Source organism: Schistocerca gregaria, chromosome 2 (genome assembly GCF_023897955.1).
Source record: "Schistocerca gregaria isolate iqSchGreg1 chromosome 2, iqSchGreg1.2, whole genome shotgun sequence".
Lineage (NCBI taxonomy): Eukaryota > Metazoa > Arthropoda > Insecta > Orthoptera > Acrididae > Schistocerca > Schistocerca gregaria.
Genome location: NC_064921.1, coordinates 528,535,651 through 528,553,375, shown reverse-complemented (window position 1 = coordinate 528,553,375; position 17,725 = coordinate 528,535,651). Strand labels below are relative to the sequence as shown.

The window sequence follows — 17,725 nt, the reverse complement described above, 5'->3', positions numbered from 1 at the left end:
AACGTTAGTTCAAGTGCATTACGTTACTATAGGTATTAATAGTATACACGTATATCAGTGTTCCTCATAACTTTACTGATTCTTGCGACTGTGGTTAATATAATATAACTGTTATTACCTAGATAAATTTTTAAAAAATATTGTAAAGAACCATGAGCAAGAAGTGTTTAGCTGTTGTAGGAAAGTCAATTCTGCGGTTCTGTATAGCTGTTGTGGCAGATAGTTAAATAGGGGTGAATGCAGTGGCATGGGAATCGGGAAAGAAAGTTGGTCTCTTCCACAGTACTGCTGGGTATGTTCAAGGGATAGGAAAAAAGCAGAATAGGAAAGGAAGACCAGAGCCCTTAAGGCTGAACTGGATTGTTATAGGGATGAACTGATGAGGTTAAGGGGGGAGATGGGTGAAGACAGTTGGGAAATGATAGCAAGGAACATAGGCCACAGAAAGAGAACTGTATCCGACAGTTTCATCATTGTCACAAACAATCGATTTGCCATGCTATCTCAGTCAACTAAGGAAGAGGCTCGGGTACTTGTAAGTATAGTCGGTGCTCAATAGACTTTCACGAGGAAACCAACCGTTTAAAAAAAACTAGAAAGCTCTGTTGTTAGGTAGTAGCCATGGAAGAGTTGTGGGCCTGATCTTGCAGGAAAAATTAGGTGACTGGTACCAGGTAAAGAGTATTTTCAAGCCCAGTGAATGTCTTAGCCCAGTAATAGAAGATGTAGGATCACTGTGAAAGAGCTTTACAGAGCCGGATCATGTTGTGGTAGTGGGTGGAGTGGGAAACACTATTGATAGGGAGCAGAGCTACAATATTGAGTTGTGATCTGATAAAAATTCCATCTGTAACGAACCTTACAACTGTTGGCTTGGTTCCTGCTTTCAGGCGGTATAATCGGTCCTTATATGAACACGTCTGTCAGGAGGGTAAATATGGAGCTATGTCAGCTGCATTGGGCGGTTATTTTGTCAAGCATAGGTTTGGTTCCTGTTGGTGGTATAGATAGGTGGGAATTCACAAGACATGGCCTGCATCACAGGAGGAAAGGGAAGGGTGAACTGGCTGGTATGACGGCAAATTCTTTAGGGGGGGGGGGGGCACTGAAACTCATAGTATTACTGCTTTTTAGTCTAAGAATAATTTTCAACCAACCAACATTGATTGAAATTGAGCTTAACAGGCACGTACTAGAGATGTTAAAATATCACAAAACTCTCATAAAAGCAAAGTGAAAAATTATGTTAGTATATTGTATCAGAATATCAGTGGATTAAATAAGAAAGTACCGGTAGATGAGCTTCTTGTTTGCTTAGAAGAGTTAGAAACTCAGGGTGGAATAGATGTACTGTGCCTGTCTGAAGATCATATAGTCACAAGTATGGAAATGGTAAATGTAGGTGAATTAACCGTGCAGCCACGGAAGAACATGGGTCCATTTCATATAACAGCGTGGGCTGTTTCATATCCACCAAGTTTATTCTCAAGGCTGATAATGTGTTCGTAGATGGTCATGCGACAGCGGCGTTGACGATACACACGTCGACGAGGTATAGTGATTCAATGCTGTTGCAGATAGAGCTCACAGCGGAATGGTTCCGCTGATATGCACTGCCCGCTTATATAGAACACGAATGACCTTGATTACGTAACGCCCCACACCATAAACCACTCACCGTGCCACTATGTAATACATCATGCTGTTGCTAAATCAGTGTCATGGCACAGTATAGTAAATTTTTATCCATTTGTTGCCTCCTTGACCCCCGTTTCGCGCCGGCCGCGGTGGTCTCGCGGTTCTAGGCGCGCAGTCCGGAACCGTGGGACTGCTACGGTCGCAGGTTCGAATCCTGCCTCGGGCGTGGGTGTGTGTGATGTCCTTAGGTTAGTTAGGTTTACGTAGTTCTAAGTTCTAGGGGACTTATGACCTATGATGTTGAGTCCCATAGTGCTCAGAGCCATTTGAACCATTTTGAACCCCGTTTCGCGATGTACATCTAGCGGTTGATGACGTCAGCGGTCGGAGATTAAGGCACGAAATTTAAAGTTCTTATAAATTGCAGCATAGGAGATACAAAGTAAAGGATGACCTTTTGGGGTAATAATTACCAATTTAGAGCAGAAATACTAGTATGACGCTAATGAGCATTAAAAGTAGATTTTTGGAAGTCGTTTCCGAGTGATGGCTGGTCAGAGGTATCAGACTTGTTACAGTAGCACTTTCCTCACCCGGCGAAGCGACTCAGATGAGATCAAATTGGAACAATGAAATTAAGAAAATTGTACATGTAAAGGGTAATGCATATGACAGCTCATATTCTGTCTCGGGTAAGGCCTCAGAATTTACAGAGGTAGCTACATACTGTAAGCCTGTTCTTGTCTGCACTAACAGTCTCACTCATGAAATATTCAGTGCCTGGTTCTATTCACATACTGTCGAGCAAATGGCATTAGTTGTAGCGAATAATGGATGTGAAATTGCAGTTCCATATCGAAATAAGCAAAGCACACTGCCCTTTGAATGTCACAAACTTAAGGACACAATTATGGCAAAAGGGTTCTAGTCTGCCACAAACTTGTTTAAAAGAAGAAGAAAACTATCAGCAATAAGAAACAGAGATGCAACGACTAATTATTTTGCAGCTAAGACTGTCATAGTGCCTTGGCTGAATAGACAAATCTGAAGTGAGCTGTCATATGCGTTTCCCTTTATACAGGTATATACAGTTTTGATAAAGTTGTGAGGTTTTTTTTTTTTTTTTGTTTTTGCTCATTCTTCAATCGAGAACAACTGTGTGCGGTGAAATGACAAGTTTAATGTCGCAATATTTCTCACCAAATTACAGCTTTTCACACAGTTTTCAACTCGCCAACATATAAACAGCGCAATGGATAACGCATCTTGCCAACACCAAAAAGTGAAATAAGTTTATATCAACAATGTTAAATATGAACTATCTGAAAGTACATTAATCTTAAGTTTAATATTATGAAAATTTAATTGGAAGTTACTTTATATTAATCCTAAGCACAATAATATGAAAGTTTAATTGGACCTTTCTTTACAAAATTGCTCCTACACGTAGTTATGATGTCGGTCAGTACTACGAAAATCGTCCCATTCCGGTTCAAAGTACGGTACTATTTAGGATGACAATCAAGTCTACGGTGGATGGATAGTCAAGTGACAAATTTGGGTACAAGATTACCCAAGGCCGCACGAGTTTACAGTGGACACAAGCTGGTGAACCAACAAATTGTATGCAGTATTTACCTTAAGCTGCGAGGTGCTGCTGTGCGCAAGGCCGCTCTCTCTCACTAAAATTCCTACAAAACTAATCTGGCCTTTGCTGAACTTTCCAGCAGAAACTCTCCCTATGTTTCTCGTTATGTGAGAAAATATGTACTCAGCCCCAGTCTTATTATGTGGCGATATGCACGTGCATGGTTGGAGCAGCATGCATATTACAGTACCTCCTCAGTCCTCACAAGAACCATTAACTAATTTGGCTGGTTCGTTTCTCCACTGTTGTAGCTAAACGTTGCAACAGCTAATTTTAGCTGGAGTGCAGCCGCTGTGAATGCAGTGTCCACACCAATTTCTTCTCTGCACGGTACAGAGCGTTAAGCACTCCGTTCTACACTTGACGCCAGTTCAGAGAACAGTTCACACAAAATTTCTCTGTTGTCCTACTCATGGCACAACTGCCTCCCTCCACTTGGGTTTCTTTTTCACATCACGGCTTTTTTCGACCAATAGAAGCGTTCCTCTTATTTTGTAGAAACACCCTCTACCAATCCCAACGTCCCTACTATCAAACTAGACGCCTAAAGTACATGGACATTTCCGTGTGTCGCACTCGCTGGACGAAAATGCGTCACTTGCTTTTGTTCCCATCCTATTGGAATTTCTAAACGCACTTTCTAAAGCTTCTTCTCTGCCCTTGTACCGATGCCCTTTCTACAGACAGCCCTCAAGCTTGAATCACCTGGCCCAGGGTCACTGTAATTGTTTAATACAAACCATAAAAAAATGCATGGAAGTATGTTTTTTAACACAAACCTAGGTTTTTTTAAATGGAACCACGTTAGTTTTGTTAGCACAATTGAACATATAAACAAATACGTAATCGATGTCGTTTGTTGCATTGTAATATGTTAATTACATCCGGAGATATTGGAACTTAAAGTTGACGCTTGAAACCTCCGATGTTCAGTTGCGTGTTGTAAAAAACACGGGCCACGGTCGGCGAGCAGCATCTGCAGGGACGTGTTTACAATGACGACCGTGTTTACGAGTGTGGCTGTAGTGCACTGTTGTGGTTTGGTCTAGCTGTCGCAGTGTCCGCATGTAGTGCTTGCTGCTATTGTTATTCTCCATTCGTCTCCGCACGCAGACCAACTGATGTACACCGTGTTACCAGACGTCTGTGATAGTGTAGTGTTGTAGGAGCTGTGACCATGGTGTATTCGAACTCTGAAAAGGCGGAGATGATACTCATCTAAGGCGAGTGTCGACGAAATGCAGCTGAAGCCTGCAGGGTGTATGAAGAACGGTACCAGGACAGAGAGCATCCAACGTGCCGCACATTGCAAAACATCTACCGCCAACTGTATGCAACAGGTATGGTCGTAGCACGCAAACGGGTCCGTAACAGGCCCGTCACAGGAGAAGCGGGTGCAATTGCTGTGTTAGCTGCTGTTGCCATGAAACCACACATGAGTGCACGGGAGAGCCGGTGGACTGAGTCAAAGTAGTGTCATGCGCATACTGCATCGTCACCGTTTCACCCGTTTCATGTCTCGCTACATCAGCAATTACATGGTGATGACTTTAATCATCGAGTGCAATTCTATCAATGGGCATTAACAGAGAATCCGTTGCAGTTCTGCCTGTTTACCAATGAAGCGGGTTTCACAAACCACGGGGCAGTGAATCTACGGAACATGCATTACTGGTCCGTGGACAATCCTCGCTGGCTCAGACAGGTAGAGCGACAGCGATCGTGGACTGTAAATGTATGGTGCTAATCATTGGCGACCACCTCATTGGTCCTCACTTCATTGCAGGGGCCCAAACAGCTGCAACATACATCGCATTTCTACAGAATGATCTGCCTACGTTGCTCGAAAATGTCCCTCTGGAAACGCATCGACGTATGTGGTATCAGCATGATGGTGCACCTTTACATTCCGCAATTAACACTAGGCTGACCCTTGACAGGATGTTCGACGGGCGTTTCATAGGACGTGGAGGACGCATAAATTGGCCAGCCCGTTCTCCTGATCTTACACCTCTGGACTTCTTTCTGTGGGGTACGTTAAAGGAGAATGTGTACCGTGATGTGCCTACAACCCCAGAGAATATGAAACATCGTATTGTGGCAGCCTGAGGCGACATTACACCAGATGTACTGCGGCGTGTACGACATTCATTACGCCAGAGATTGCAATTGTGTGCAGCAAATGATGGCCACTACACTGAACATCTATTCGCCTGACATGTCGGGACACACTCTATTCCACTCCGTAATTGAAAACGGAAACCACGTGTGTACGTGTACATCATCCCTCATGGTAATGTACATGTGCGTCAGTGAAAAAGACCAATAAAAAGTGTTGGCATGTGGAAGTAATGTGCTGTTCCAGTCACTTCTGTCCATCACCGTTTCCTTTGGATCACTACGTAATTCGGTGCTCTCCGATACACACGATCGAACAACGGAGGAGTGGTACTCAAAGCGTCAACTTTAGGTTACAATATCTCCGGATGTAATTAACATTTTACAATGCAACAAACGGCACTGATTACGTATTTGTTTATATGTTCAGATGTGCTAACATAACTAACGGGGTTCCATTTAAAAAAACATAGGTTTGGGTTAAAAAACATACTTCCGTGATTTTTGTATGGTTTGTATGAAACAATTACACTAGCCCCTCTCCTCACGTTCGGTCTGTGGAATCGATTCGTCAGTATTTGATGTGGTTTACGAAATATATCCAGCGGTAATATTACGTGACTCACCCTGTATATATGTATTGGTGAGTTAATTACTGTCGACTGACTGTCATCCCTTTTTGCATTACGTATTGATAGCCAATTGTTCTCATAACTGTCGATTTCGTTAAGTGTCATCTTCACCTTCTCATTGCGATTTGTAAAGGTCTTATGTAAGGTGTGAATCTGACCATTTATTCTGCCACCTTACAATCACTTGATTATTTTTGGTAATTGTATTTATAAAATCTTCAGAAACATAACAAAAGAAAAAACTAATCAGCTACTGCTTGCATTTCCTCATTCTGCTCAAATTTAGGGCAGTGATTATCCAATGTTGTTTGCTTGTTGTTCTATCTTTATTTATATAAGTATCAGTATTTCCAATTATGTAATTGTATGAGGGTATAATGTAGCGTAATTCATGTTGTGCAAAGGAGTCGATGCAATTGTGCTGGCTTACAATAAAATAACAAGTTACATATTTATCCGTACACCAACAATAAGTATATTCCCTGTATCCAATGGTCAATAAATCCCGCCGGGAATAGTTTAGCCATCATATCATTTCGAATTAAATCGATGTGATACTTTAACCTATTTGTTTGTTTCAGATCCACATACAGATTCTTGGTGGCGTATATGCAGAAATTGTTGACCAGCCTACTGAGCACTCACATCAAAAGCCACAAAATCAACACCGACCCTCAAACAATGTGATGCTGTTGAGTAAAGCACTCTGTACGTTTTGGTTTAGTCCAAGAGGAGGATTGGTTTTCCAGGACGAAATATTTGTGTAGCTACACACCGCAAAGATGTGACATTAGATTAGATCCAGAAATATTTGCAAACATATTTATATCTAGTTCTGTGCCTTAATTCTCTTCCGTGAACTATTTAAAGAGTTAAAAGTAGTCTATCTGCCTATGGTGTTTCAGTAGCAAACCTTTTCCACAGTTTATTTTGACCGTTGCTTTTGCTGTATTCAGTATTGCTGTGATCGTAAATAAAAAAGATGGTTCAAATGGCTCTGAGCACCATGGGACTCAACTGCTGTGGTCATTAGTCCCCTAGAACTTAGAAAAACTGAAACCTAAGCAACCTAAGGACATCACACACATCCATGCCCGAGGCAGGATTCGAACCTGCGACCGTAGAAGTCGCACGGTTCCGGACTGCGCGCCTAGAACCGCGAACCACCGCGGCCGGCTGATCGTAAATACATGGATATTTTTCCACTAGACCAACAAAGTGGATAGTGAACTCAGGACCTTTTCTCATTTTTCTAGGTGTAGGGACGATTGCACAACCAATACAGAAACGTTCTGAAACTATAAACAGGCGAGACGTGGCGCATGGGAAAAGTGGAGCTCGTAGCGTTCATTTGGTAGTACCGCGGCTGGCCATGTGACTCTTAAAGTCCGGTAGTCACTGATCCATTAGGCTGCATGTGTTCCAATTGAAGTTGCAAGCTATATGCCTGCCTTGTGCCACGCCATACGAAACACCACTTTGCGTTGGGTGTACTGACGTAAGACAGGACACAAACTGACACTGAAACATGGGTGCGGAAGAAAATCGACTATGGAAATAACAGAAAACGCAAATCTCAATGTCTGGACGGGTATTTGGAATCCTCGCTTCCCGAATGCGAGTGCAGCTTATAATACCCCGTAAGCAATAAGTTACTCCGTGAGAATCAGAGCAGCAATTGCGTAGACTGTAGACGGTATTAGTAGGACACGTTGTGCGTTCGTATTGTTATCACTGCTGCACTGCAGTTATTACGTAGCTTCTTCTCGAAATTACTAAATTTATTGGATACTCTTGTCCTGTCGCTTTTGGAAAGAAGACATAGTAGCCTTAAATTGGAAAATTGTAATAGACGTGCCGCATCAATATGGTTCAATCTCAGATGATCGGATAAGTAATAACTCTTGGTGAGAAGTCTGAACATTTATTAATTATCTGACACACTGAACCAAACTGTCATATTATTGTTTCTGTTACATGTGTGAGATTTTATCCGTAGTATGATTACTGTTAGAGAGATAATAGTAAATTAAAATACGCCTTTCAATCAGACGTCGAAGTTTATTACTTTATTTATAACTTTCAAATAAAAATCTCGTTGCTATCTACACGTTAAGCAGCACACCCTTTGCAGTCAGCGTGATACATCATCATCCGCGGAGACTATATTATTTGTCTCAGTTGCTGGTGACATCTCATTGACTGCAAGGGGTGTAATATATATATATATATATATATATATATATATATATATATATATATAACATTATAACTATGGCCTCGCATTGTTAAGTGGAAGCATAGGGCCAATTTTAAATTCACTCCTGTTGGTCACAATGAATGGCAAAATGAACCCAGTTAAAAATGTTGAATTACGATGGTGTTATCAAATTTATGCGACCAACAACGCATAAGTCAATGATGTGCCTGTCATCTTCGCGACATGCATTCTTACTTTAGTGTCACGTCGGCATGCGCCGCGTAGCGCTTCAGTGTGATCATGAGATGCAGCGAGAATGTGACGCTCGGTAAATTCTTAGGTCACTCAAGTTGGGGTCCCGGACTCGATTTCCGGCCGCGTTAGGGATTTTCTCTGGCCGGGGACTGGGAGTTCGTGTTGTCCTCTTCAATTCATCGTCATCATTCGTGGCAGGTACTAGATCGAACAGTGAAAAAAAAAATAGAATGTGTAAAAATTGAGATTTTGTACGGGCGCTGATGAGCGCGCAGTTGAGCGCCCCACAAACCAATCATCATCATCATCACGTAAGATGTCATGCCTCTTGATCCCCCATCCCTTAATCTCCTTAATCTATATGCGGCCGGGTAGGTGTCCTGTCTGAAATCATTCTAGTTTCCATCAGAGAGTGGGGATTCCGAATGTCGTGTGAACATTTGCTCGTTCACCTACGTGAAGTAAGGGAACGAACCGGGAAAGCTACTTCCCACCAGTATTAAATTGCTATTCATGGGTACACTCGTAAAAGTACCTTACCTACTATTTGATAATATGAAAAACGGAAAAGGATCTGCAAAATTTTTAATGTTTCAAAGCTGTTTAGAACTGTTGAGAAATGCCGGTATAATTTAGAGTACGGCTGTATGACAATAATGGATGTCTTAATGAAACTCCCAATCCATGTAAGGAAGTTTACCTCCAGCTATCCACCACCCCGTTCAGTAAGCACACTTACTTAAAAGTAAAATCATATTACGCTATCTTTCGCTGGAAGTATTAAGAAAAAAGCCATGGAGTGGATTACATTAAGTCTGACAATGGCTTCTGTTTCGCATAATGTGAACGATCTTTACGGTTGTATCGAACCAAGTAATAAGTACCCAGAGAGTTTAGTATGACGCAACATAAGCATACCATGCTTAGATAGCAGTAAGAGAAAATTCCGTGAGGACAGTGGTAGTGAGGAAGACATAATTTGTGTAATGTAAAAATAACACTGGAAATACCAAACATAACTTCCAGATAAAGCTGAAAATGAAGTTAAGGCACTCTAGAATAGCAAAGAAACTCATTAAAAATATCTCATGCCCGAGAGAGTTGCATCAGTAATTGTTACAGGACTTCTAGTACTTTAATGTTTGCACAAAACATCGAATAAACAAAACCCAATCTGTGAAACAATTTCTGAGTTTCTGGTACCAGTTAACTGAATGCCTGTCGTAATTATGTGATTATTATTGTTTCATACTGCCGTTAATTATATTTCCCCTTTAGAGTTGAGTCTATGAATTAGAAAAAAAAAAGTCGTTCAAATGGCTCTAACCATTATGGGACACACACACATCCATGCCCAAGACAGGATTCGAACCTGCGTCCGTAGCAGCTGCGCGGTTCCGGACTGAAGTGCACAGAACCGCTCGGTCACATCGTCCGGCTCTGTGAAGTTACGGATTATCACAGTAAGTCAAGTAATTTTAAATGATTGCTGCGCTATGCTTCAAAGCGGAACGTGTACTTCTCGAGCATTTTCAAGTTTCTGTAAACAACAGCTGGAGCATTCTACCAACTATTCAGTTCCTCGACGACAGGAAGCCACTCTTTGGTCACCGTACCTATGAGAGCATCCTCATTGTTGGGAAATCTCTTTTCCCATAGATGTTCCATCATCTTGCCGAACAGATGGAAATCCATTAACACCATTCATGTCCGAGCGGTCTTGATCTGGTTTTTGGCACCATATCATTATGGCTGGACACAACATTTCATTTCATCTTACTTTCTTTTTTCTCGTGTATATTTAAGTCTTCAGTCTTTTTCTTCTCACATTAACACTTGCAGCCTATTTACTCAATTATTTGCTGGATGTATTCCAGTCCCTCGCTTCCCCTACAGTTTTTACCGTTTACAGCTCCATTACCTTATTTTCCACATTCGTGTGTAGGGCCACATCTCAGATGCTTCGTTTCTCTTGTGTTCCGGTTTTCCCACAGTCCATGTTTCACTATCATACAATGACTGTGTGCAGTTCAGTGATAGGATGGTTCTTATCGGAATCGAGAGTAAACCAATACCGATAATGATACTTCAGGTATGAAGAGATAAAGTATATGAGGATATCGAATGGTTAATTCAGTAAGGAGATGAAAATCTAATAGTCATGGAGGACTGGAATGCAGTTGTAGGGGAAGGAGTAGAAGAGAAGGTTACGGGAGAATATGGGCTTGGGACAAGGAATGAGGGCGGAAAAAGACTGTGTTCTGTAATAAATTTCAGCTAGTAGTAGCGAACACTCTGTTCAAGAACGACGAAAGGAGGACGTATACTTGGAAAAGGCTGGATGATACGGGAAGATATCACTTATATTACTTCATGGGCAGACAGAGATTCCAAAATCAGGTATTGGATTGTAAGGCGTACGAAGCAGCAGATGCAGACTAACATAATAATGCAGTAGTGATGAAGAGTAGGCTGAAGCTGAAGAGGTCGGTCAGGAAGAATCACTACGCACAGAAGTGGTCAACAGAAGTACTAAAGAATGACGAGACATGCTCGAAGTTCTCGAAGGCTATTGCTACATCAATAAGAAGTAGCTCAGTAGATAGTACAGTTGAAGAGGAATGGACATCTTTAACAATGCCAATCAAAGAAGTTGGAAAAAGTGCGTACACAGAAAGTAACAGAGAAGATATTCCTCAGTTGATCGACGAAAAACGGATGTATAAAAATGTTCAGGGAAATTCAGGAACAAAGAAATACAAGTCGCTGAGGAATGAAATAAATAGGAAGTGCAGGGAAGCTAAGACGAAATGGCTGCAAGAAAGATGTGAATAAATCGAAAGAGAAATGATTCTTGCAAGGTCTGACTCAGCATATAGAAATGTCAAGGCAACCTCCGTGAAATTAAAAGCAAGGGTGGTAACATTAAGAGTGTAATGGTAATTACTATTAAAATGCAGAGGAGAGAGCTGATACGTGGGAAGATTACATTGAACGACTCTGCGAGGGGGACGATTTGTCTGATGTGATGGAAGAAGAAACAGAAGCCGATTTAGAAGAGATAGGGGATTCAATATTAGAATCATAATTCAAGAGATCTTTGGAGGACTTCAAATGAAATAAGGCAGAATGAATAGATAACATTCCATCAGAATTCCTGAAATCACTGGGTGGAATGGCGACTAAACGACTATTCACGTTGGTCTGTTCAGTGTATAAGTCTAGCGACGTACCATTTGACTTTCGGAAAAATATCATCCACACAATTCCGGAGATTGCAAAAGCTGAACAGAGCGAGAATTATCGTTCAATAAGCTTAACAGCTAACGCATCAAAGTTACCTACAAGAATAATATACAGAGGAATTGAAAACAAAATTGAAGATCTGTTACATGACGATCATTTCGGCTTTAGTGAAGGTAAAGGCACTAGAGAGTCTGTTCTGACGTTATGATTGATAATGAGAGCACACTAAAGGAAAATAAAGACAAGTTCATAGGATTTGTCGACCAGGGAAAAGTGTTCGACAGTGAAAAATTCTGTAAGACGTTCGAAATTCTGAGAAAAATATGGGTAATCTAAAGCAAGAGACGGGTAATATATAAAATGTACAAGGGCCAAGAGATAATAATAAGTGTGGACGACCAAGAACGATGTGCTCGGATTAAAATAGTGTAAGACAGGGCTGTAGTCTTCCGCGCCTTCTGCAATCTTTACTTCGAAGAAGCAATAATGAAAATAAAAGAAAGGTTCAGGAGTGGAATCAAAATTCTAGGTGAAAGCATATCATTGATACGATTCACTGATGACATTGCTACCCTAAGTGAAAGTGAAGAAGAACTATATGATTTGCGAAATGGAATAAACAATCTAATGATCACGGAATACAAATTCAGAGTAAATCGAAGAAACACGAAACTAATGAGAAGCAGTAGAAATGAGATCAGCGAGAAACTTAATATCAGGTTTGATGGTCACAAAGTAGATGAAGTTAAGAAATTCTACTACGTCTGCAGCAAAATAACCAATGACGGACGGAGCAAGGAGGACATCAAAAGAAGAGTAGCACTGGCGAAAATGGCATTCCTGGCCAGTAGAAGTCTACTAGTAAGCAGCACAAGCCTTAATTTGAGGAAGAAATTTCTGAGAATGTATATTTGAAGCACTGCATTGTTTGGTAGTGAAAATAAACTGTGGGAAAACCGGAGCAGATGGGAATCGAAGCATTTGAGATATGGTGCTACAGACTGCTACAGACGAATGTTTGATAAGGTAAGAAATGAGGAGGCTCTGCTCAGAGTCGGAAGGGAATCTGAGTAAAACACTGACAAGGAGAGGGGACAGGATGATAAGACATCTGATAAGCACATTATGCAATGACCTCCATGGTACTAGACGGAGTTGCAGAGGACAAAACTGTAGACGAAGACAGAGATTAGAATACATCTAGCATATAACTGAGAACGTAGGTTGCAAGTGCTACTCTGAGACGAACTGTTTGGCACAGGAGAGGAGTTCGTAGCAGGCTGTATAATACCAGTCAGAAAACTAATGACCCAAAAAAAAAAAATGTACGTGGCAGCATTCCGTAACTTCATCTCCTTCGTAATCACCGAGTCCAGTGTTAAGTTCCTCGCTTTGCAAATGAAATACAAATTAAATACAGAACAGGTTACTCAGAAGCTGTCGGTGGTGTTGCAGATACCGCCGGTGACGTAAGCAGAGCCTGCAACAGTGTGAGCGCGCGGGGGCAGCCCGTGATTTATTGTCAATTCATATTCTGTACTCGTTAGATTGGTCATTCCATTCAATAGATCATGTAATTCTTCTTCACATTCACAATGGATAGCAATGTCAACAGTGAATCTTATCACTGATAGCATCTTCAATTTTATTCCCAGTCTTGCAACTTTGTCTTATCTCCTCATTGCTGTTTCCTTATATACATCCACCAGTAGGAGCGAAAGACTGCAGTGCTGTTTCACACCTTTTCAGTCCGGGCACTTCGTTCTCGGTCTTCCACTCTAATTGTTCACTCTTCTTTCCTGTACAGTTTGTACGTTGCCAGTTTTTCCCTATAGTGTATCCCAGTTTTTCTCAAACTCTTGCACCATTTTGCACTGTCAAATGATTTATCCTGACACTGGAAGTTCCTACGTGTATGAATGGAGGCCAAATAACCAAGATGTTAAGAAGCGAATACCAAACACTGTGTTCCTGCAACCATCTTCATAAACATTCTTCCCCCACCCCGCCCCTCTAAACATACAGGAAGTAATGGCACATATAGGTTGTTCATTACAGTCTGATGGCATTTATTGTGGAAGAAAGGGGAGTGTAATGATCAATTTTTATACATACGAAACACATATGTTTATACATACGAAACACATGTGTTTATCAGTTACTTAAAAGTTTAGCAAAATGGTTCAAATGGCTCTGAGCACTATGGGACTCAACTGCTGTGGTCATTAGTCCCCTAGAACTTAGAACTACTTAAACCCTACTAACCTAAGGACATCACACGCATCCATGCCCGAGGCAGGATTCGAACCTGTGACCGTAGCAGTCGCACGGTTCCGGACTGCGCACCTAGAACCGCGAGACCACCGCGGCCGGCTAAAAGTTTAGCAAGCTGCGACATAGTCGAAGATTAAAACAGTGATCCAGGAACTGTAGAGTAAATTTATTTTATTTCCGTCAGTTATCACAAAACGTTTTAGTTCTTAGACAGCAGCGGCCATCTTCCGATCTGTTTTACAACACGACTTAATTGTATTAGCACATGCTGTAAAACATACCTGGAGATGGTCATCGCCGACCGAAGCCGGTAAAAGCCAAACAGTTTTGTGATCATTCGCAGAAATAAAAGTTTATTCTGCTTGGAACGTTGAGTTTTAACTTTTGGTAACTGGAGAACTTGAAGGTCCAACTTTAACTCTGAAATACATATAGATTAAAAACACGAAGTTCACTGTATCATAGATGCTGATGAATTCTTTTCCCGAAATACACGCTATCGTCTTAATATCTCAAAACCTGATATGAAACTTCCTTGCACATTAAAACTTAAAACTGTGTGCCGGACCAAGACTCGAAGCTGTGAGAACGCGTCGTGAGTCGTGCTTGGGTAGCTCAGCTGATAGAGCTCTTGACCGCGAAAGGCAAAGATCCCGAGTTTGAATCTCAGTCTGGCACACAGTTTTAATCTGCCAGGTAGTTTAATATCAGTGCACCCTCCGCTGCGTAGTGGAAATCTCATTCTGGATCTCAAAACCTTTTACAAGAAAATCTCAAGAAAATTTTTACAGTATTTTTAAACAGTTCCTTATTGAGGATTTCTGCTAGATTTAAACTGTGTGGCCGGGCGAGACTCGAAACTGGGATCTTTGCCTTTCACAGACTAGTTCTCTACAAGCTTAACTACTCGCGCAGGACTCACGACCCGTCCTCATAGCTGTACTTCCACCAGTACCTCATCTTCCACCTCCCAAACTTTAGAGGAGTTCTGCGTAGCTTGCAGGACCACTATCCTGGAAGAAAGGATGATGAGGTATTGCGAAGACATGGCCTAGTCACGGCCTGGAGGGTTGTTTCCAGAATGAATTTTAATTATGCAGCGAAGAGTCTTCTGATACGATATTTCCTGGCAGATTAATGCTGTGCGCCCTACCGAAATTGGAATCTGGGTCGTGTTCTCGGGTAGCTCAGTCGTCAGAGAACTTGCAGAAAGCTTCATATCAACGCACACTTTGCTGTAGAGTGACAGCTCATTCCGGCAGTTCCTTATTGTTCAGGGTACACCTAGTTGTAGCGGTTTTAAATTACGTTGGAAAAGAAATAGGGACTCATTATGGCGTTTACTTCAGGCATGCGGTGGTGAACAGTTATCATCTACGTCCCTCTCCCTCATCTGGTCATACAATCTGTAAACAAATAGGGAACCTGTGGAGGATCAAGAAGTAAAGCAGGAAAGCGTGCAGGAGAAGTGGAGGCTTACCACTGGCGGTGAGCGCAGCCGCTCTCGTGGCCAAAGTCAGCAGCAGCAGGCGCCACATGGCCGGTGGTGGCTGCCCCAGGGCGCTCACACTGCTGCAGGCTCTGCTTACGTCACGGGCAGTATCTGCAACACCACCGACAGCTTCTGAGTGACCTGTTCTGTATTTAATCAGCCAGACTTCAAACTATATACCTACTGAAATTTGTCCTGCTTAAAATTTTCCTTGGTAAAGTTGTACAATAACGCTATCTCACCTAACCACGCCGCTTGGTGTAGCCGCGCGGTTTAGGGCGCCCTGCCACGGTTCGCGCGGCTCACCCCGTCGTAGTTTCGAGTCCTCCCTCGCGCATGGGTGTGTGTGTGTTGTTGTCCTCAGTATAGATTGAAATCAGATTAAGTAGTATGTAAGCCTAGGGACCGAGGACCTCAGCAGTTTGGTCCCATAGGAACTTAACAAAAATCACCTAACAGCATGAGTAACGCTGTGTGTTTGTTAAATTACTTTTAAAGACTTTGGTAGCATGTCCCTTACAGCAAAACAGGAAAAAAGTACATAAACGTAGGTTCTAAAATGCATACCTGGGGAGCTATGAGCATTTTTTATCTGTGATACTGTGAACCTCAGCTCTTCTACTGAAACCTCTTTGCATTCTATGTTTTGGGAGGAGATTGTGTGGACTGAAATAAGAAAAAACTACCCAGTAAACACAGGCTCTGAAATGTATACTTTAAGAGCTATGAGCACTTGTTAAGCAGAAGAGATGTGTTCGACGGTATGGAAGATAAGCAAGTGCTCATAGCTGTAAAGTTAATAATTTTAGAGACAATGAATACTACTTTTCCTCTTCTTTATTGGTGTAAGGAATCTTCCTCCAAAGTCTCTAAAAATACCTTTGAAATACCCCACATAACACAGCAGCACTTACTTCACGCTACGGCTAATTTGTGTATAGAGAATGGTGAGTTCCCTTTAGCGATCGAGCTTCCTAAAAAAAAGAATTAGTGTTTCACCACGGAAAATATTAATACACTGTCGGGAAAATAATCGCAACACCATAAAATAATAAATGTGGAGTAAAGAAATTTTGGGAATAGATTTGTCTATGTAACACTTGTAAGTGATTAAAATTTTAAAATCACAGGTTAATGCAAGCGTGATGTAAGCCTTGGCAAATGTGACATACTAGTACATTAATAACAAGTATAAAGACAAGAATAGTGAATGCAGCAATGTAAATGTGTATCTACTGTGTTAGACGGGTGCCGAGGTCAGTCTGTGGGATGGAGTTCCACGCCTGTTACACTTGGTCGGTCAATGTAGGGACGATTAATACTGGTGTTGATCAGGATGGTGCTGTCATTAGATGATGTCCCGTATGTGCTCGCCTGGAGACAATTCTGGTGTTTGAGCAGGCAGGAGAAACATGTCGACACTCAGAAGAGCATGCTGGGATACGACAGCGCTATGTGCGCGAGCGTTATCCTCTAGAAAAGCTCCCCCTGGAACGGTGTTCATAAATGGCAGCACAACAGGTCGAATCACAAGACTGGCATACAAGTATACAGAAGGGTTGCGTGGGTAAACCACGAGAGTGCTCATATTGTCATATCAAATCCCACCCTAGATCATAACTCCACGTGCAGGTCCAATGTGTCTAGCACACAGACAGGTTGGTTGCAGGCCCTCAACGGGCCTCCTCCTAACCAACACACGGCCATCACTGGCACCGAGCCAGAACAAGCTTTCATCAGGAAACACAACAGACTTCCACCCTGCCCCATTGAACTCTCGCTTGACACCACTGAAATCGAAAATGGCCGTGGTTTGCGGTCAGTGGAATGCACGCTAAAGGACTATGCTTGCAGTAAGCAGTTTGTAAGAGTTGGTTGTGTCACATTGGTGCCAACTGCTGCTCAGATTGATGCTGCAGCTGCAGTACGATGCGCAAGCGCCAGTCCGAAGCTGTGTCGTCTTGCGACCGTGCTTTCTTGTGACTTCCGCTGCAGACAACCACGTACAGTGCTAGGTTTCTGCCAAGTTTTTATGCAATATTGAAGAACATTCATCTTCTCTTAACCTTGTTACACGACCTCGTTCAAACTCAGTGAGGTGCTGACAATGGCTTCTTTGTCGCCTTAAAGGCAATCTTGACTAATGTCAGCTCACCACGTTCGCGAATGTTACAAGGTTCATTAATAGCAGACCTTGTTTGAATCCTCACTCGTGCGCGACC

At 42.1% G+C, this 17,725-nt stretch overlaps 1 protein-coding gene across 1 annotated transcript in view; it reads right to left on the bottom strand.

Annotated features, from left to right (window-relative positions):
- LOC126335869 (G-protein coupled receptor GRL101-like) overlaps positions 1-17,725 on the bottom strand; it is a 697,223-nt gene that overhangs the window by 664,656 nt on the left and 14,842 nt on the right. The window contains exon 2 of the mRNA XM_049999341.1: positions 15,492-15,614. Within this exon, the coding sequence (XP_049855298.1) occupies positions 15,492-15,614 (123 nt within the window). The remainder of the gene's footprint in view (positions 1-15,491; positions 15,615-17,725) is intronic.